This window comes from Lampris incognitus, chromosome 2 (assembly GCF_029633865.1).
Source record: "Lampris incognitus isolate fLamInc1 chromosome 2, fLamInc1.hap2, whole genome shotgun sequence".
Taxonomy (NCBI): Eukaryota; Metazoa; Chordata; class Actinopteri; order Lampriformes; family Lampridae; genus Lampris; species Lampris incognitus.
This window is the reverse complement of record NC_079212.1, coordinates 1,259,724-1,283,484: the sequence shown is the minus strand read 5'-3', so window position 1 is coordinate 1,283,484 and position 23,761 is coordinate 1,259,724. Positions and strand designations below refer to the sequence as shown.

Below are 23,761 nucleotides of genomic sequence, written 5' to 3'. Positions count from 1 at the left end.
AAGGTTATGATTTTTCCAGTGGCAACAGGATTAATAAAATGGGTGGTGGAGTGGTATTTTATGTACAGAAAGACTTCCAATGTAAGGTTATTGATACCACAGTTGTTGATGAAGTCATGGAAAGTTTGACAATTGAAATTCAGACTAAAAAATGTACGAGAAAAGTCCTGAGTTGTATATATAGAGCGCCTGGCTCTTGTATAGAACAGTTTTTGAATACCATAGCTGGTATCTTTGGGAAAATATGTGAAAAAACATCTTATTTTGTTTGTGGAGACTTCAATATCGATTTGTTGAAATGGAATGAACATAAACCAACGAATGATTTTTGTAATGCAATGTTTAGTTTTGGACTAAGGCCTCTCATAAATAAGCCTTCTCGGATAACCAAGGAAAGTGCCACACTCATTGATAATATTTTTACCAATGTGTATGGTCCAACAACAAGTGGTTCATTCTTAAGTGATATTAGTGATCATCTTCCCGTATTTGTGATCTTGCATAGTTTAAAGGTTAAATCTCCAGCTGATGAGCCTACTTATAAATCAGTAAGAATAAGGACTCCAGAAAGAATTGAGGCTTTAAATGTAGACCTTGTAGACTGTAATTGGGATGAGGTGTATGTTGAGGATCCGAATTTGGCTTATGATGCATTTTTGTTTACACTTACAGAGTTATACAACAAGCATTGCCCTATTAGAAACTGCCGGGTGAAGGAAAATTATAAGGGAAAACCATGGATGACTAAGAGCTTGCAAAAGGCATGTAAAAAGAAAAGTTTACTATACAAGAAACATTTACTGCTGAGAACCAGCAAAAGTGAAGAAAAGTATAGTTTGTATAAGAATACATTGATTTCTATTATGAAGAAGACAGAAGAAGGAGTACTATAATACACTATTAGAGGACAGTAAAAACAATATTCAAAAGACTTGGAAAGTTATCAATCATATTATTCTGAATAGAAGTAACAAATCACAATGCCCACGTTATTTCTTAAATAGCTCTGGCCACACAGTGGACAGTTTACAGAATATTGTTGAAGAGTTCAACAACTATTTTGTGGGTGTTGGTAGTAATTTGGTCAGCAAAATCCCAACGTGTGATGATAAATTAAATATGTTTGATAATCTCATTAAGAATAATAACAAATCTATGTTCCCTTGTGGGATTAATGAGAGTGATATCATTGAAATTGTTAGAAAACTCAAAAATAAAAAGTCAACTGACATAAATTCCATTGACATGGTAATAATCAAAGAAGTCATTGATCTTATTGTAAGACCTCTGACGTATATTTGTAATCTGTCCTTTCAAAAAGCGTTTTTTCCGAATAATATGAAAACCGCAAAGGTAATATCAATATTCAAAAATGGAGATAAGCATTGTATTGATAACTATAGACCAGTGTCCCTTCTTCCTCAATTTTCAAAAATATTAGAGAAACTATTTGCTAAACAATTGGATCTTTTTATTGATAAATATGGACTGCTCAGTGAGCACCAGTATGGGTTTAGGGGAAACCGAACGACTACATACGCAGTAATGGAGATGGTAGAAGAAATAACAAAGGCAATTGAAACTGATGAGTTTTCAATTGGTATTTATATTGATTTACAGAAGGTGTACGATACCATCGATCACAGCATATTATTGAGAAAACTGGAGAAGTATGGATTAAGAGGTGTATCTTATTCTTGGCTGAAGAGCTACTTAGAAAATAGACAGCAATGTGTACAAATCAATAACACTGTTTCACAATTTAGGAAGGTCACCTGTGGTGTACCACAGGGATCTGTGATTGGTCCGAAACTTTTTTTGCTTTATATTAATGATATTTGCAATGTTACTGATTTGTTGAAATTTATTGTTTTTGCAGATGATACAAACATGTACTGCTCTGGTAATAATTTACAGGAACTATTGTCTTCCACTGAAAGAGAGTTGAAAACCCTCAAAACCTGGTTTGATGTCAATAGATTGTCACTCAATATTAAAAAAACAAAATTCATGGTTTTTGGGAATCGAAAAGAAATTGACAAGGATATTAAATTAAAAATATGTGATGCTGAAATTGAAAGAGAGACCGACATTAAATTCTTAGGGGTGGTTATTGACCATAAATTAACATGGAAACAGCATGTCCAATATATAAAAGGAAAGATTTCTAAGTCAATAGCAATTCTGTACAAATCAAGAAACATATTAAATTATAAGGCTTTACATATTATTTACTGCTCACTCATACTTCCTTATATATCATACTGTGTTGAAGTCTGGGGATGAACGTATAAAACAACTGTTAATGCAATAGTTCTCTTACAAAAACGAGCCATAAGACTTATTAATAAGGTTGACTACTATGAACATATTGACCCACTGTTTATGAAATCGCATGTTATGAAATTTAATGATCTGGTATATTACAAAACAATGCAAATAACGTGTAGAGCTAAATCAAATCTACTCCCAGCCACCATACAATGGTTTTTCTCATTTCAAGAGACAAAGTATGATTTAAGAGATGACTGTAAATTTACGGTACCAAAGGCTAAAAAGGAGATTAGAAGGAGATGTTTATCTGTTTTAGGTGTTTCAATATGGAACGGTGCTGATATTAATATATTAAGAAGGTGTAGTACATTTCAGATTTTCAAAAGGATGGTTTGTAAAGCAATTTTCGAAGGCTATAAGTGTCCATGATTTTGTAAATGTTTTTTGTGTTCTTTCTATGATTTTTGTTTCACTATTTTTTTCTACATACTCTGTAACTTTATTTGGTCTTGTAAAAACTGTTGATGGGTAGCTTAATTTGTCCTAAAGGACAGAATTAAATATAAGCATTATGCTTCTGCCTGTGCCTTTTCAGTCACTGTTTTGAGAACATTGTATTGTAAACATTTGTTAATTGTGGGTGACTGAATAAAACTTAAACTAAACTAAACTAAACATCACAGAGTAGTGTCAGTGTGAGTCTACACACGTGTTTTGTAGAGCATGATGTGGTGATGTGTGTGTCTGAATCTGTCTGCTGCTTTGTGGCTCTCTTCCATATCACTGTGGATAAAACCTACACCAGTAAATGTAAAGTATTTTAGCTAAAGTATTATCCTGCTCACCGCCATATTACTACACTGATACCCCACATATCAACTACATATTACTACACATATACACTACATATGTGTAGTAATATGTAGTTGATATTTGGGGTATAGCTGTAGTGATATGTAGTTGATATGTAGGGTATAAGTGTAGCAATATGTAGTTGAAATGTAGGGTATAAGTGTAGTAATATGTCGTTGATATGTAGGTTGTAAGTGTAGTAATATGGAGTTGATATGTAGGGTATAATTATAGTAATATGTAGTTGATATGTAGGGTGTAAGTTAAACATATCAACATATCACCTACATATTACTACACTTATACCCCATATATCAACTACATATTACTACACTTATACACTACATATCAACTACATATTACTACACTTATACCCCATATATCAACTACATGTTACTACACTTATACACTACATATCAAATACATATTACTACACTTACACCCTACATATCAACTCCGTATTACTACACTTACACCCTACATATCGACGACATATTACTACACTTATACACTACAAATCAACTACATATTACTACACTTATACCCTACATATCGACGACATATTAGTACACTTATACCCTACATATAAACTATATATAACTACACTTATACCCCACATATCAACTACATATTACTACACTTACACCCCACTTATCAACTCCATATTATTACACTTATACACTACATATCAACGACATATTACTACAGTTATACACTACATAACAAATATCATAGCAGCTATACATACCCTACATATCAACTACGTATTACTACACTTATACCCTACATATCAACTACATATTACTACACTTGTACATTACATATCCACTACATATTACCACACTCATACATTACATATCAACACAACTACTCATTACCACACTTATACACTAAATATAAACTACATATTACCACACTTATACACTACATATCAAATATCATATTAGCTATACATACCCTACATATCAACTACATATTACTACACTTATACACTACATATCTACTACATATTACTAGACTCATGCCCTACATATCAACTCCATATTACTACGCTTATACCCTACATATCAACTACATATTACTACGTTTATACCCTACATATCAACGACATATTACTACACTTTTACCCTACATATCAACTCAACTACATATTACTACGCTTACACCCTACATGTCAGCTACATATTACTATAATTATACCCTACATATCAACTACATATTACTACACTTACACCCTACATATCAACTCCATATTACCACACTTATACCCTACATATAAACGACTTTTCCACACTTATATCCTACATATCGACGACATATTACCACACTTATACCCTACATATCAACTACATATTACTACACTTATACCCCACATATCAACTACATATTACCACACTTATACCCTACATTTAAACGACATATTTCCACACTTATATCCTACATATCGACGACATATTACCACACTTATATCCTACACATCAACTACATATTACTACACTTATACACTATATATCAACTACATTTTACTACATTTATACCCTACATATCAACTAAATATTAATACACTTATACCGTACATATCAACTACATATCATTACACTTACACACTACATATCAACTATATATTACTACACTTACACACTACATATCAACTATATATTACTACACTTATACCCTACATAACAACGACATATTACTACACTTTTACCCTACATATTACTACACTTACACCCTACACATCAATTACATATTACCACAATTATACACTACATATCAGCTACATATTACTACACTTACACCCAAAAATATCAGCTACATTTTACTACACTTATACCCTACATATCAACTACATATTACCACACTTATACATTACCTATCAAATATCATACTAGCTATACATACCCTACATATAAACTACATATTACTACACTTATACACTACATATCTACTATATATTACTACATTCATGCCTTACATATCAACTATATATTACTAAACTCATACCCTACTTATCAACTACATATTACTACACTTATACACTACATATCAACTACATATTACTACACGTATACCCTACATATCAACTACATATTACCATGCTTATACCCCACATATCAACTACATATTACTACACTTATACAATACATATCAACTATACATTACTACACTTATACACTACATATCAATTACATATTACTACACTTATACCCTACATATCGACTCCATATTACTACACTTATACACTACATATCAACTCCATATTACTACACATACACCCTACATATCAACTCCATATTACTACACTTATACACTACATATCAACTCCATATTACTACACATATACCCTACATATCAACTACATATTACTGCACTCATACCCTACATATCAACTACATATTACTACGCTTATACCCTTCATATCAACTACATATTACTACGCTTATACCCTTCATATCAACGACATATTACTACACTTATACCCTATATATCAACTCAACTACATATCACTACGCTTACACCCTACATATCAACTACATATTACTACACTTATACCCTACATATCAACTACATATTACTACACTTATACCCCACATATCAACTACATATTACTAAACTTATACACTACATATCAATTATATATTACTACACTTATACCCCACATATCAACTACATATTACTACACTTATACACTACGTATCAACTCCATATTACTACACTTATACACTACGTATCAACTCCATATTACTACACTTATACACTACGTATCAACTACATATTACTACACTTATACCCTACATATCAACTACATATTACCACACTTATACATTACCTATCAAATATCATACTAGCTATACATACCCTACATATAAACTACATATTACTACACTTATACACTACATATCTACTATATATTACTACATTCATGCCCTACATATCAACTATATATTACCAAACTCATACCCTACATATCAACTACATATTACTACACTTATACACTACATATCAACTACATATTACTACACGTATACCCTACATATCAACTACATATTACCATGCTTATACCCCACATATCAACTACATATTACTACACTTATACAATACATATCAACTATATATTACTACACTTATACACTACATATCAATTACATATTACTACACTTATACCCTCCATATCGACTCCATATTACTACACTTATACACTACATATCAACTCCATATTACTACACATATACCCTACATATCAACTACATATTACTGCACTCATACCCTACATATCAACTACATATTACTACACTTGTACACTACATATCCACTACATATTACTACACTCATACATTACATATCAACACAACTACTCATTACCACACTTATACACTAAATATAAACTACATATTACTACACTTATACACTACATATCAAATTTCATATTAGCTATACATACCCTACATATCAACTACATATTACTACACTTATACACCACATATCTACTACATATTACTAGACTCATGCCCTACATATCAACTACATATTACTGCACTCATACCCTACATATCAACTACATATTACTACGCTTATACCCTTCTTATCAACTACATATTACTACGCTTATACCCTTCATATCAACGACATATTACTACACATATACACTATATATCAACTCAACTACATATCACTACGCTTACACCCTACATATCAACTACATATTACTACACTTATACCCTACATATCAACTACATATTACTACACTTATACCCCACATATCAACTACATATTACTAAACTTATACACTACATATCAACTATATATTACTACACTTATACCCCACATATCAACTACATATTACTACACTTATACACTACGTATCAACTCCATATTACTACACTTATACACTACGTATCAACTCCATATTACTACACTTATACACTACGTATCAACTACATATTACTACACTTATACCCTACATATCAACTCCATATTACTACAATTACACCCTATATATCAACTACATATTACTACACTTATACCCTACATATCAACTCCATATTACTACAATTACACCCTATATATCAACTACATATTAGTACACTTATACCCAACATATCAACTATATATAACTACACTTACACCCCACTTATCAACTCCATATTATTACACTTATACACTACATAGCAACGACATATTACTAGTTATACACTACATAACAAATATCATAGCAGCTATACATACCTTACATATCAACTACGTATTACTACACTTATACCCCACTAATCAACTCCATATTACCACACTTATACACTACATATCAAATATCATACCAGCTATACATCAGGGATAGACGCTAATATTTTTAAGCATTGGCCTCATGGGCTACCAAGCCCCTGAATTTGGTGGCCAAAGTACATTTTTGGTGGCCCAAATGTAAAAACACAGAAAAGGCAATTTAACACAACTTAACACTGACACATCAACAAACGAAAAGACATCAACAAAATGAAAATATCTAACTATTTATTTAAATTGACAACTCAATTCATTTGTAAACACACATACATTTTCTCTGTCTCTTAGTTCAGTCCATCCCCCCCACCATGCCTCTGCCTCATACAAGCTCTCTCTGGCTTCCTCCATCCCTGCCTCCCTCCCTCCCAGCGTTAGGCCTGTCAGTCATGTCTGCAATAAAAACATTACAAAAAGCAGTAGAAAACCTATAACACATACTGCTGAGTGTAGCCAAAATTGTCAAAATACATGGGCAGAATGAATATTTTTTTGTTATTATTTCAATTGAAAACTCAAGTTTTTGTAAACATATGGTACAGATATTCTCTCACAGTCTCAGTTCAGTCTGTTTCGCATCCCTCTGCCTCATACACTCTCTCGCTTGCTTGGTCCCTCCCTGCCAGCATTGCCCCGGCATCAGTCATGTGTGCAATAAAAACATTACAAGAAGCAGTAGAATTATAATCCGCAAGAACCGAAATGTAGCGGGCTTGGCACAGCTTCTCCAGTGTTGGTTCCCAGATGTCACTGTAGATGTGGGGAATGAATCTACAGCCGTAAAGTTGCCGACAACAACGTTAAGGCCGTTAACTATGAGCAACTAGCTGCAATACAAACAGAAATTATGCTATGCGAGCTAGCCAACAATAGCCTACTGCTGATGAAGAGTAGCTAAGGTTACATTATTTGTCCAATAAATTTAGGTAGCTGCTCTACTGAGCAGCATTAGCACTACGTTAATTTGCATCATATAAACCGAAGCAGCTAGCTAGCTAACTAGACTAGAATTAAACGAACCCACCATGCTATGGCTTTGTCATTTGCATATCCATGCACCGTGTCCACGCCGTTCTGGATATGGAGCTCGATAAGCCAGGCAAAGCACTGGATGCGGTTTCATTACATACAGACAAGGCTCAATGTTTTCGGTTTTTATTTTTCAAAGCCATCCAGGATGCCGAACTTCGCCACAAGAGGACGCTGTTATGTAACCTCACATGAAAAGGAACAACTTTTGGATCCGTGGAAACATAAAATCCGGGTGAAAATCAGTTTAAACTTATCTGCTCCTTTTAAAAGAATCTGGGTATTTTTCGGTGAAAATCAGTAAAAACCAGAAACGCCGAGCCTTGGGTACAGAATAGTATGCGATGTTGTAATTTGTAATCATTTTCTCCCGTTATCCACTCTCCATTTGACGTATTTGTCTCCCCATGGGTGTATTTTCAGGCGATGTAACTGCAAGGTGTGCAACTGTGCACCTTAAATATTGTCCACTTCTTCCATGAGTTATGATGTGGTGTTTCCTGAAGACATTGTTTCCGATGAAAAATGAGCTGGACTTCTCGGCTTGTTGAGGAGACTGGCGGCACACCGCAGTACATTACGTCCTTAGATGTGTCATATTCCAGCCACTTAAACTCCTGCTTCCATTCACTCCTAAACTTTCGTTGCCGTTCTGTTTGTTCATAGTCTGCCTTTTGTGTTTCTGGTTCTTCTGTAGGGGTCATGTTCGCAGCTTGAGTAACGTTAGGCTTAGTAAACCCAAACTTCAGCAGCCCCGACATATCGGCAGCTAGCCGGCGACAAGTAAAATTAAGTTATTGTTAGCTGTTTTCGTAGAATGTTGAATTAAAAGACGTGAATGAATCGGGATGTTTGTGGAACTGTGACGTTGCATTTGTGAAGGGCAGTGGGTATTTCTTTTTTTTATTAACCTTGACTTGGTGGCCACAGGGGGGCACCTACTGGGGATATACACTCACTGGCCACTTTATTAGGTACACCTTGCTAGTACCGGGTTGGACCCCCTTTTGCCTTCAGAACGGCCTTAATCCTTCGTGGCATAGATTCAACAAGGTACTGGAAACATTCCTCAGAGAGTTTGGTCCATATTGACATGATTGCATCACGCAGTTGCTGCAGATTTGTCGGCTGCACATCCATGATGCGAATCTCCCAGTCCACCACATCCCAAAGGTGCTCTATTGGATTGAGATCTGGTGACTGTGGAGGCCATTTGAGCACAGTGAACTCATTGTCATGTTCAAGAAACCAGTCTGAGATGATTCGAGCTTTATGACATGGCGCGTTATCCTGCTGGAAGTAGCCATCAGAAGATGGGAACACTGTGGTCATAAAGGGATGGACATGGTCAGCAACAATACTCAGGTAGGCTGTGGCGTTGACACGATGCTCAATTGGTACTAAGGGGCCCAAAGTGTGCCAAGAAAATATCCCCCACACCATTGCACCATCACCACCAGCCTGAACCGTTGATACAAGGCAGGATGGATCCATGCTTTCATGTTGTTGACGCCAAATTCTGACCCTACCATCCGAATGTCGCAGCAGAAATCGAGACTCATCAGACCAGGCAACGTTTTTCCAATCTTCTATTGTCCAATTTTGGTGAGCCTGTGCGAATTGTAGCCTCAGTTTCCTGTTCTTAGCTGACAGGAGTGGCACCTGGTGTGGTCTTCTGCCGCTGTAGCCCATCTGCCTCAAGGTTCGACGTGTTGTGCATTCAGAGATGCTCTTCTGCATACCTCGGTTGTAATGAGTGGTTATTTGAGTTACTGTTGCCTTTCTATCAGCTCGAACCAGTCTGGCCATTCTCCTCTGACCTCTGGCATCAACAAGGCATTTTCGCCCACAGAACTGCCGCTCACTGGATATTTTCTCTTTTTCGGACCATTCTCTGTAAACCCTAGAGATGGTTGTGCGTGAAAATCCCAGTAGATCAGCAGTTTCTGAAATACTCAGACCAGCCCGTCTGGCAATAACAACCATGCCACGTTCAAAGTCACTTAAATCACCTTTCTTCCCCATTCTGATGCTCGGTTTGAACTGCAGCAGATCGTCTTGACCATGTCTACATGCCTAAATGCATTGAGTTGCTGCCATGTGATTGGCTGATTAGAAATTTGCGTTAACGAGCAGTTGGACAGGTGTGCCTAATAAAGTGGCCGGTGAGTGTATGGTGGCCACAGAGTAACTTTTTATGGCCACGGGCCATGGTTAATGTCGAACCCTGTACATACCCTACATATCAACTACATATTACTACAGTTATACACTACATATTAAATATCATACCAGCTATACATACCCTATATATCAACTAAATATTACTACAGTTATACACTACATATCAAATATCACACCAATTATACATACCCTACATATCAACTACATATTACTACACTACATATCAAATAACATACCAGCTACACATACCCTACATATCAAACACTGTAAGACACAACCATATGAAACATATCAGTTATATACTAGTTATAGAGTTATAGACTACATAGTTGGCCTAAATATTACACTAGATAGAAATATACTAGATATTAACTAGATAGATGCTTACATACTAAATATAAAATGTCAAACTCGACAGTAATATTATAAGTACTCTCTTCTGTAATGGACAGTTATAATAGATATGAAATATAGGAGATAAGGGATAAGATGCAGAGGAATAACACTGCTACCGGCCCTGCTCCTCAGTACACACGTCACTGAACTTAAGGGTTAGGGTAAGGGTTAAGGAAAGTGTTAAGAATAGGGTTAGGGTAAGGGCTAAGGTTAGGGTTAAGGGTTAATATAGGAGATAAGGGATAAGATGCAGAGGAATAACACTGCTACCGGCCCTGCTCCTCAGTACACACGTCACTGCACTTACACAGCACACACACTGTTTATTACAATGGCTGTAGACACACAACACACACACACACACACACACACACACACACACACACAGAGTCTGCTAGAGGTACTGTTAGTGATGTGGTGTGTGGAGTGTTTAGATCACTATAAATCTGTTTAGATCACAAGGGCCACTTGATATGAACCCACGGATGGAGCCATGTTGGTGTTGGTGTTGGTGCTGCGAGGTTGTCGTTCATTCTGTCAGAACAACAGATAGAAGTGGTTTCATCACTTCCTCTCTACTCCTCCTCTACCTTCTCATCTCGTAGCTGCTGGCGGATCTCCTCTTCTGAGCGATTCTTGTCTTCATGGAGTCCTCTCAGCTCCTTCTCATAGCGAGCCCTAACACCCAGCACCTGAGACAGACAGACAGACAGACAGACAGACAGACAGACAGACAGACAGACAGACAGACAGACAGACAGACAGACAGAGAGAACGAGAGAGCAAGGGGGGGAGAGAGAGAGAGGGACAGAGAGAGGGGGACAGAGTGAGGGGGACAGAGTGAGAGGGACAGTTCATGCAGGGCAGAATTAGACCAATATCCACTAATACTAAAAATACAAACAAGAGCAATGAACTTTTGGACACATGTAAAACTAAGTGACCCCTCTCGTACCACCACCAAGCCCTGCAACACCAAAAGCTGAGGAGTAATAGGACCCCCCTAGCCCAACTGGTCCTGAGGCTGAGAGCACAAACCTGCTCTGTTAACACACCTCAGCAACACAACACATCACTAATCAGACGCAGTCACATTACCAAACAGTTAAAACAAAACTACGTCACACACTGTAACACAAACACACACACAGAGCAACACACAGTGCTGTCTGTCCCTACATGGACAGTCCACCACAGCAGATGATGTGAGCATGGTGACTGACCAGCAACTAAAAAGAACCTTGACTGTGTACAGACTGAGTGAGCACAGCCTTGCTACTAAACAGGGGAGAACCTGGAAAACCTACCCCCTGCAGAGCAAAGGCTGTCACTGCAGCCTCAGTGAGCCTGAAACAGAGCTACACTTCCTCACCAACACATAAACATGTTAGGGAAGCACATTTTAAACAATGCCAACTGATAACAAAAGGTTTCTAAACCTATCAGATGAGGAAAAACTACCACTCCTCCTAGAGGAAGACCCGAAGAGATGTACGTTAGCAGCAGACTATGTTGCTGCTGCCATAAAGTGAGGCACAGAGTGTAAGTTAGCAGCAGTCTATGTTGCTGCTGCCATAAAGTGAGGCACAGAGAGTGTAAGTTAGCAGCAGTCTATGTTGCTGCTGCCATAAAGTGAGGCACAGTGAGTGTAAGTTAGCAGCAGTCTATGTTGCAGTTGCCATCAACTGAGGGAGAGAGAGTGTAAGTTAGCAGCAGTCTATGTTGCTGCTGCCATAAAGTGAGGCACAGAGAGTATACATTAGCAGCAGTCTATGTTGCTGCTGCCATAAAGTGAGGAACAGTGAGTGTAAGTTAGCAGCAGTCTATGTTGCAGTTGCCATCAACTGAGGGAGAGAGAGAGTAAGTTAGCAGCAGTCAATGTTGCTCCTGCCATAAAGTGAGGGACAGAGAGTGAGTGTAAGTTAGCAGCAGTCTATGTTGCTGCTGCCATAAAGTGAGGGACAGAGAGTGTAAGTTAGCAGCAGTCTACGTTGCTGCCTGCCATAAAGTGAGGGTCAGAGAGTGTAAGTTAGCAGCAGTCTATGTTGTTGCTGCCATAAAGTGAGGGACAGTGAGTGTACATTAGCAGCAGTCTATGTTGCTGCTGCCATCACGTGAGGGACAGAGAGTATAAGTTAGCAGTAGTCTATGTTGCTGCAAGCTATAAAATGAGGGACAGAGAGCACAAGTTAGCAGCAATCTATGTTGCTGCTGCCATAAAGTGAGGGAAAGAGAATGTAAGTTAGCAGCAGTCAATGCTACTCCTGCCATAAAGTGAGGGACAGAGAGTGAGTGAGTTAGCAGCAATCAATGTTGCTGCTGCCATAAAGTGAGGGAAAGAGAGTGTAAGTTAGCAGCAGTCTATGTTGCTGCTGCCATAACGTGAGGGACAGAGAGTGTAAGTTAGCAGCAGTCTATGTTGCTGCTGCAATAAATTGAGGGACAGAGAGTGTAAGTTAGCAGCAGTCTATGTTGCTGCTGCCATAAATTGAGGGACAGAAAGTGTAAGTTAGCAGCAGTCTATGTTGCTGCTGCCATAAAGTGAGGCACAGTGAGTGTAAGTTAGCAGCAGTCTATGTTGCAGTTGCCATCAACTGAGGGAGAGAGAGAGTAAGTTAGCAGCAGTCAATGTTGCTCCTGCCATAACGTGAGGGACAGAGAGTGTAAGTTAGCAGCAGTCTACGTTGCTGCCTGCCATAAAGTGAGGGTCAGAGAGTGTAAGTTAGCAGCTGTCTATGTTGCTGCTGCCATCACGTGAGGGACAGAGAGTATAAGTTAGCAGTAGTCTATGTTGCTGCAAGCTATAAAATGAGGGACAGAGAGCACAAGTTAGCAGCAATCTATGTTGCTGCTGCCATAAAGTGAGGGAAAGAGAATGTAAGTTAGCAGCAGTCTATGTTGCTGCTGCCATAAAGTGAGGGACAGAGAGCATAAGTTAGCAGCAGTCTATGTTGCTGCTGCCATAAAGTGAGGGACAGAGAGCATAAGTTAGCAGCAGTCTATGTTGTTGCTGCCATAAAGTGAGGGACAGTGAGTGACAGTCACCTGACACACGCTGTTGCTGCCATACACGATGACAGTATGTTCTTTTGTCTTATATCTCATTGTTGTAGTGTGTTTCTTTGTTGTATTGTTTCTTTGTTGTAGTGTGTTTGTTTTCAATTGATTTTTGGCTTTTTTTCTATTTTTTCAATGTTTGGACAATTGCTTTTGCAGTATGTACATTGTTAAGTCATGCCAATAAAGCCATTTGAATTTTCAATTGAATTGAGAGACAGGGACAGAGAGAGACAGAGAGAGACAGACAGAGAGAGAGGGACAGAGAGCGAGGGACAGAGAGACAGACAGACAGAGAGAGGAACAGAGAGACAGGGAAAGAGAGACAGACAGACAGACAGAGAGAAACAGACAGAATGCAAGGGACAGAGAGTCACACAGACAGAGAGAGACAGACATTGAGAGGGACAGAGAGAGAGGGAAAGACAGAGAGAGAGGGACAGAGAGAGGGAAAGAGGGACAGAGAGAGACAGACAGACAGACGAAAACAGACAGAGAGTGAGGGACACAGAGAGAGGGACAGAGAGAGACAGACAGACAGACAGACTGAGGGACAGAGAGAGAGACAGAAAGACAGGGACAGAGAGAGGGACAGAGGGACAGACATTGAGAGGGACAGAGAGAGAGGGAAAGAGAGAGAGACACACAGACAGAGGGACAGAGAGATAGATAGACAGACAGAGAGAAACAGACAGAGCGAGGGACAGAGAGACAGACAGACAGACAGACAGAGAGAAACAGACAGAGCGAGGGACAGAGAGACAGACAGACAGACAGACAGACAGAGACAAACAGACAGAACGAGGGACAGAGAGAGACAGAAAGAGAGAGGGACAGAGAGAAAGGGAAAGAGAGATAGACAGACAGACAGACAGACAGAGACAGGGACACAGAGAGAGAGACAGACAGACAGAGAAACCAACAGAGACTGAGGGAAAGAGAGAGAGACAGACAGACAGATAGATAGATACGGTGAGATACATTGAGAGAGCTACAGAGAAAGGAGGGAATGATAGCAAAAGTGTGCAAAACAGAGAGAGAGGAGGAAAAGGAAGGCAGGAGAAAGAAGTGAAAAGTGAGATGAGGAGGAGAAAGACACGAAGTAAGAAAACGCTAAAGAATGAATGAGTGTGAAAGAAACGCTGTCCTGCTTGATTAACGAATTTGTTCTATAAACTCTCAATACCTCCTTCTCATGCTGCAGTTTCAGGTCAGACAGCGCCTCCTTGTGGTCAGACTGGGCCTGGTTCAGCTGCATTGCCATGTCATCTAACATGGCCTTCCTCTTCTCTGCTGTCTGTTACACACACAGCACAGCACAACACACACACACACACACAAGCACATACAGTAAGACAAGGCAAACACCTGTGGTCACCTGTGAAATCCTGAGTGGATGCTGGAGAACCTGACACAGCAGGTAGGTGTACTGACACCTTGTGGTCACCTGTGTCATCCTGAGTGGATGGGTGGAGAACCTGACGCAGCAGGTAGGTGTACTGACACCTTGTGGTCACCTGTGTCATCCTGAGTGGATGGGTGGAGAACCTGACGCAGCAGGTAGGTGTACTGACACCTTGTGGTCACCTGTGTCATCCTGAGTGGATGCTGGAGAACCTGACACAGCAGGTAGGTGTACTGACACCATGTGGTCACCTGTGTCATCCTGAGTGGATGCTGGAGAACCTGACGCAGCAGGTAGGTGTACTGACACCTTGTGGTCACCTGTGAAATCCTGAGTGGATGCTGGAGAACCTGACACAGCAGGTAGGTGTACTGACACCTTGTGGTCACCTGTGTCATCCTGAGTGGATGGGTGGAGAACCTGACGCAGCAGGTAGGTGTACTGACAACATGTGGTCACCTGTGTCATCCTGAGTGGATGGGTGGAGGACCTGACGCACCAGGTAGGTGTACTGACACCATGTGGTCACCTGTGTCATCCTGAGTGGATGGGTGGAGGACCTGACGCAGCAGGTAGGTGTACTGACACCATGTGGTCACCTGTGTCATCCTGAGTGTACGCTGGAGAACCTGATGCAGCAGGTAGGTGTACTGACACCATGTGGTCACCTGTGTCATCCTGAGTGGATGGGTGGAGGACCTGACGCAGCAGGTAGGTGTACTGACACCATGTGGTCACCTGTGTCATCCTGAGTGGATGGGTGGAGAACCTGACGCAGCAGGTAGGTGTACTGACAACATGTGGTCACCTGTGTCATCCTGAGTGGATGGGTGGAGGACCGGACGCAGCAGGTAGGTGTACTGACACCATGTGGTCACCTGTGTCATCCTGAGTGGATGCTGGAGAACCTGATGCAGCAGGTAGTACTGACACCATGTGGTCACCTGTGTCATCCTGAGTGGATGGGTGGAGGACCTGACACAGCAGGTAGGTGTACTGACACCATGTGGTCACCTGTGTCATCCTGAGTGGATGGGTGGAGAACCTGACACAGCAGGTAGGTGTACTGACACCATGTGGTCACCTGTGTCATCCTGAGTGGATGCTGGAGAACCTGACGCAGCAGGTAGGTGTACTGACACCTTGTGGTCACCTGTGTCATCCTGAGTGGACGCTGGAGAACCTGACACAGCAGGTAGGTGTACTGACACCATGTGGTCACCTGTGTCATCCTGAGTGGATGGGTGGAGGACCTGACGCAGCAGGTAGGTGTACTGACACCATGTGGTCACCTGTGTCATCCTGAGTGTACGCTGGAGAACCTGACGCAGCAGGTAGGTGTACTGACAACATGTGGTCACCTGTGTCATCCTGAGTGTACGCTGGAGAACCTGATGCAGCAGGTAGGTGTACTGACACCATGTGGTCACCTGTGTCATCCTGAGTGGATGCTGGAGAACCTGATGCAGCAGGTAGGTGTACTGACACCATGTGGTCACCTGTGTCATCCTGAGTGGACGCTGGAGACCCTGACACAGCAGGTAGGTGTACTGACACCATGTGGTCACCTGTGTCATCCTGAGTGGACGCTGGAGAACCTGACGCAGCAGGTAGTACTGACACCATGTGGTCACCTGTGTCATCCTGAGTGGACGCTGGAGAACCTGACGCAGCAGGTAGGTGTACTGACAACATGTGGTCACCTGTGTCATCCTGAGTGGATGCTGGAGAACCTGACACAGCAGGTAGTACTGACACCATGTGGTCACCTGTGTCATCCTGAGTGGATGCTGGAGAACCTGACACAGCAGGTAGGTGTACTGACACCATGTGGTCACCTGTGTCATCCTGAGTGGATGGGTGGAGAACCTGACACAGCAGGTAGGTGTACTGACACCATGTGGTCACCTGTGTCATCCTGAGTGGACGCTGGAGAACCTGACACAGCAGGTAGGTGTACTGACACCATGTGGTCACCTGTGTCATCCTGAGTGGACGCTGGAGAACCTGACGCAGCAGGTAGGTGTACTGACACCATGTGGTCACCTGTGTCATCCTGAGTGGACGCTGGAGAACCTGACACAGCAGGTAGGTGTACTGACACCATGTGGTCACCTGTGTCATCCTGAGTGGACGCTGGAGAACCTGACGCAGCAGGTAGTACTGACACCATGTGGTCACCTGTGTCATCCTGAGTGGACGCTGGAGAACCTGACGCAGCAGGTAGGTGTACTGACAACATGTGGTCACCTGTGTCATCCTGAGTGGATGCTGGAGAACCTGACACAGCAGGTAGTACTGACACCATGTGGTCACCTGTGTCATCCTGAGTGGATGCTGGAGAACCTGACACAGCAGGTAGTACTGACACCATGTGGTCACCTGTGTCATCCTGAGTGGATGCTGGAGAACCTGACGCAGCAGGTAGTACTGACACCATGTGGTCACCTGTGTCATCCTGAGTGGATGCTGGAGAACCTGACACAGCAGGTAGGTTTACTGACACCATGTCGTCACCTGTGTCATCCTGAGTGGACGCTGAAGAACCTGACACAGCAGGTAGGTTTACTGACACCATGTCGTCACCTGTGTCATCCTGAGTGGACGCTGAAGAACCTGACACAGCAGGTAGGTGTACTGACACCATGTCGTCACCTGTGTCATCTTGAGTGGATGGGTGGAGAACCTGACACAGCAGGTAGGTGTACTGACACCATGTCGTCACCTTTGTCCTCCTGAGTGGACGCTGGAGAACCTGACACAGCAGGTAGGTGTACTGACACCATGTGGTCACCTTTGTCCTCCTGAGTGGACGCTGGAGAACCTGACACAGCACGTAGGTATGCTGGCACCATGTGCATGGAGAATGCTGGTTTCAAATTGGCTTGAGGGTGTGCGTTAAAATCCTATATTACACACGTTGTTCGGGTCAAGTTTACTCACTGCTCCAAATTCATCTGGCCGCAAAAGTCTCTACGTAACCGTAGCAATACTGTTCTATTTAGCCATAGCAACACTCCGTTCTACGTAGCCATCACAACACACTGAATTGGTAGCAAGTGTAGTGAATGTTCAAAGTTAGCTTAGCGGATAACTTTTGCTTCACTACCTTTTAATTCTAAGTCCAAAACATTAAAGAGAAAATAAGTGAATGCTTTTATTTCACTTCTTCATTAAGTGATCATGCTATAAACAGAACCATGCACGCTTTATACGCTTGATAAGCTTTTGTTTGTGTGTTTGTGTATGTGTGTGCATGCATGTGGGCACCTTTTTAGCTTCCTCCAGCTCTCTCAGTAGTTTCTCTCTTTCCTGTCCTTCTTCTGTCAACTGCTCCAACAACTTCCTGTTAGCAAAGTTTGACTCCTACAAGACAAAACAGACACACAAACACACACAAAAAGTTAATAAGTTTTTTTTTAAAATTTATTTCTAATTATTCCCTTTTTCTCCCAATTTATTGGCCAATCACTCCCTATTCTAATACAAACACCACCTTCATACTGTATGCGTTCACCAACTGCATCTCTCCGGCCGGTAATCTCGAAGGAGATGCCTCGCCACTTCCGTGAGAAGGCGACTCCAGGCTGAAGCACTGCTTTTTCCGACACACACAGAGACGCATTCATGTGACGAACACAAGCCGACTCCCCCCCCCCTCCCAAATTCAGCGCTGCCAATTATTGCTGCTTCATCGAGTCTGGCCATAGTCGGATCTGACGAGACCGGGGCGCGAACCCCGGTCCCCAGTGGGCAACTGCATCGACACAAAGCCGATGCTTAGATCGCTACACCACCACGGACCCCTCATTGATAAACTATTTTTTGTTTTTGAGATGACATCCACGTAGCTATGTTCGGAGTCGGACATCACACAGTGCAGGTTGGAACAACAGTGGAGGGTCCTGTTTATTATTATTATTATAACCACCACATCTATAAACCTCCTCTTTGGCCTTCCTCTTCTCCTCTTCCCTGGCAGCTCCATATTCAGCATCCTTCTCCCAGTATACCCAGCATCTCTCCTCCACACATGTCCACACCATCTCAATCTTGTCTCTCTTGCTTTGTCTCCACACCGTCCAACCTGAGCGGTCCCTCTAATATACTCATTCCTAATCCTGTCCTTCTTCATCACTCCCAATGAAAATCGTAGCATCTTCATCTCTGCCACCTCCAGCTCCACCTCCTGTCTTTTCATCAGTGTCACTGTCTCCAAACCATATAACATAGCTGGTCTCACCACCATCTTGTAAACCTTCCCTTTAACTCTTGCTGGTACCCTTCTGTCACACATCACTCCTGACACTCTTCTCCACCCACTCCACCCTGCCTGCACTCTCTTCTTCACCTCTCTTCTGCACTCCCCGTTACTTTGGACAGTTGACCCCAAGTATTTAAACTCATACACCTTCGTCACCTCCACTCCTTACATCCTCACCATTCCACTGTCCTCCCTCTTATTCACACATAGCTATTCCGTCTTGCTCCTACTGACTTTCATTCCTCTTCTCTCCAGTGCATACCTCCACCTCTCCAGGCTCTCCTCCACCTGCACCCTACTCTCACTACAGATCACAATATCATCCGCAAACATCATAGTCCACAGAGACTCCTGCTTGATCTCGTCCGTCAACCTGTCCATCACCATCGCAAACAAGAAAGGGTTCAGAACCTCCACCTTGAACCCATCTGTCACTCCTGTGTGTGTGTTTGTGTGTGTGTGTGTGTGTGTGTGTATACCTGTAGTTGGGAGTCGAGGTCGTCTCTCTGAGCCAGTAGACTCTCCTGTTCAGACCGTCGCTGCTGCAGCTCAGTAGACATCGCTCCTTGCTGTTCACGCAGCAAATTCAACTCCTGAGTCTTCACTGTCTGGATCTACATGCATGAACGCGCACGTGCACGCGTTCACACACACACACACACACACACACACACACACACACACACACACACACACACACACAGTATACACATACACACTTGCAGTAAACACATGCATATACACACACAATCAGTAAAGCATATTCTCATATTTGATGCTGCTGCACGTTGACAGATGCTGGACTGAAGATAATTTTTTGCAGGTTATTTTTTGCAGTTTATTTTTTGCAGGTTATTTTTTGCAGTTTATTTTTTGTAGTTTATTGGACTTCATGGGGTTTAGTGGGATTACTGAGGAGATCGGGTGACAATATGGAGGCAATGAAAACAACAGATCCCAGCAGAAGACAGCATGTGACAGTGTAGGAAGAAGAAAGACAAGATAGAACAGTGAATACAGCAGATCAGAACAGAAAACAGCAGATGACAGCAAAAACAACAGAGTTTTGATGACATTTGAAGACTACAGAAAATATTAAGAGTCTAACCATCCAGTATGGAGGCTAGCATTAGTTGAATCATGGTTAGCTTTCCCAATGTCGCAGTGGTGATGAGGTGGTGTTTTCTGACAGAGACCAGAGACTGTTCTAGAAGGGTTAACCTACAGTTGTGTACGCATTCATCAATCCTTTCAATTACCCATAGTGGCTACTGTATATTTAGATAAGGATTAATGACCAACTAAGTTCAAACACGCCTGTTTGTTCTCTTTTCTGGGGCTCTAAACAATGGGTCGAGGGATCTAGCTTGGGTTCTAGATAGTATTACCTGCTCGAGAGCACAGAGATTAGTCCTCAGAGCCTCGTTTACCTGCAGAATGAGTTAATAATAATAATAAATTAAACTTCTTTAGTGCTCTAACACTCAAAGTGGCTTTACAATAAATGGGGTGAAACAAGACAACAGATAAACACAACACAGACATACAGGGTGGATGGGAAGGTGGATGGGGAGGGGGGCTACGAGAGGGCAAAGAGAGGGTAACACAGACATACAGGGTGGATGGGAAGGTGGGCTACAAGAGGGAGAAGCGGCAGCCACACACGACGCCAGCAGTACTCTCCTACTTAAACACATACAAAAGGGCAAGAAAACACAAAACAACAGCACTGTGGACGTTGAGTTTCTGTAGGGGTTTACTCCTGTAGCCTAGTCCTCTCCCGGGGTATCCACTAGGCAGTGGCACTATTTACCCCATAGCTGGGGGGTTGAAGTTGCATAGTGAGATCTGTCCTCATCCACAGGTGTACGGTAGCTCTACATAAGGTTCTCCACACCGATTTGTGGCGTGTGTGACTCAGAGGTCAGGGGTGAGGCGATCAGATAACATGACTAAGCATTGTAAAGGGAAATTTCACCAATGGTTTTGTGCAATCAGTACTGATGAATAATGTAGGACTGAAGCAATAGAGTCCACACTGTGTTTGTACTATACTGACGGAGAATTCACTGTTGTCTTGCTCAGTCTTTCCCACACCGCCCACACGTACCAAAATGCATAGCTGCACGGTACCTTCTGTGTATCATCCGTCCATAAAATCCTCTGTGCTAGTTTTGTGTGATGTCATTTACACCCACAGAAGCGTAGCTGAGCCAGGAGAATGAAGATGTTTATTGAACAGTGTGTTTACAGTAGATCAGAGTATTAGAAACCCTGTTAGGTTGTAGTTTTTTTCTCCACCAAGTGACATCACGACACATCACCTGGCGAAATTCGGTTTCACTACTGTCCAGAGATGCACAAAAGATCGGGAACAACTACAGGGATAACATCCCTGTCTCAGATAGACAGAGATGAGGTTGAACACTTGTGAATTTTCCCTGTAAGTCGAGGTAAACTTCATGCATTCTGGGATAGGTTTCTCTTTAGTGTGCATTAAGGGTTCCAGGCGAGATTGATTAAGCTGCACTAACAGGTTTCTAAATGTAAGGTTCTTGACCTGTTGGTTTGTTTCAGGGGGCAACATTCAAGGTTAACGATCTGGATAATGTTGCCTCGCTAGATAATATCCGTCCTCAGTGAATCGTTCTAGGTTAGGGATCCGGACTACATTCTTTAGACAACGAGTTTTCTAGACAACGTTCACTGGGTTAGTGTTACCTGTTCTGGAGCAGCTAGGTTTGTCCTCCGAGCATCGTTCTGGGTTAGGGATCCGGAATACATTCTTTAGATGATGAGTTTTCTAGACAATGTTCACTGGGTTATGGACAGTGGACAATGTTACCTGTTCTAGAGCAGCTAGGTTTGTCCTCAGAGCATCGTTCTCTTGCAGGATGTTGTCCACCTGTTCCTGACTGACTGCACTCTGACTGGCAGCCTGCAGTACCAGCACAATAAACCAGGGGGTAAGCAGAGAGACAGACAGGGAAAAGAGGGAAAAACACAGTAGAAAGACAACAGAAAAAGGAGGAGGGGGGTAAAAAGAAAAAGACGAGATAATAAGAAGCAGGATAGAAGGAAGAGAGGGCAGAGAGGAGAGCAGGAATGGAAAGATACAGCCTTGTGAAAGAGAGAAGCAGCTCCCGACAGCAGCTGACAAATAGACAGTCAGTCTTGGTTGTGGAACTCTTTGTAAACCATGAACACATATTAATCCATCTGCTTGTTCAAGTGTTTGCTCTGTACCGGTGGGCTCAGCAACACTGTCCAGCAAATTTTTCATGCCAACAAGAACTTTCACTTCTTTTCAACTAATACAGAAAACTCACCTTTGTGTACATGTCTGTGGTATGTGTGTGTGTGTGTGTGTGTGTGTGTGTGTGTGTGTTACCTGTTCTTTCACGGTTTGTAAGGCCAGGTCATGTTCTTTCTGTTTGCTCTGAAGCTGTTCTCTCAGTTCTGCTGCAGTCTACAAACAAACACACTTTAGTTTGGACTTCAATTCACTATGATGACTAAATTTCCATTGAGTAAATATCAATTTTAATGACAAATTATTTATTTTGCATTCATTCATTTTCACACTGATCTTCAACAGATCACTGGAGCTGTGTGAAGTCCCCTCCTGCTTAAAGCACTCCACTATCTTCCTGGTCCCAAAGAAACCCCGTATCACAGGATTAAATGACTACAGGCCCATTGCCCTAATATCTGTGGTCATGAAATCCTTCGAGAGACTGGTGTTGGCCCATCTGAAGGAATTCATAGGCCCCCTGCTCAACCCACTGCAGTTTGCCTACCAAGCAAACAGGTCAGTGGATGATGCAGTCAACATGGGATTGCACTACATCTTCCTACACCTCGACTCCCCAGGGACATATGCAAGGGTCCTGTTTGTGGTCTTTAGCTTAGTGTTCAACACCACCGTCCCAGATATCTTCCACTCCAAACTCACCTGGCTCCCTGTACCAGCTCCCATCTGCCAGTGGATTAAACACTTCCTGATAGACAGGAGGCAGCTG

At 41.8% G+C, this 23,761-nt stretch overlaps 1 protein-coding gene across 4 annotated transcripts in view; it reads right to left on the bottom strand.

Annotated features, from left to right (window-relative positions):
* gripap1 (GRIP1 associated protein 1) overlaps positions 1-23,761 on the bottom strand; it is a 123,265-nt gene that overhangs the window by 47,372 nt on the left and 52,132 nt on the right. For 3 of the 4 annotated variants that reach the window (XM_056273558.1, XM_056273561.1, XM_056273562.1), the window contains 6 exons: positions 23,131-23,208; positions 22,585-22,677; positions 20,219-20,353; positions 18,746-18,841; positions 15,257-15,367; positions 11,604-11,705 (listed from right to left, as the gene is read on the bottom strand). In XM_056273558.1, the coding sequence (XP_056129533.1) occupies positions 11,604-11,705; positions 15,257-15,367; positions 18,746-18,841; positions 20,219-20,353; positions 22,585-22,677; positions 23,131-23,208 (615 nt within the window). The remainder of the gene's footprint in view (positions 1-11,603; positions 11,706-15,256; positions 15,368-18,745; positions 18,842-20,218; positions 20,354-22,584; positions 22,678-23,130; positions 23,209-23,761) is intronic. The other variant, XM_056273559.1, reaches the window with a different exon arrangement.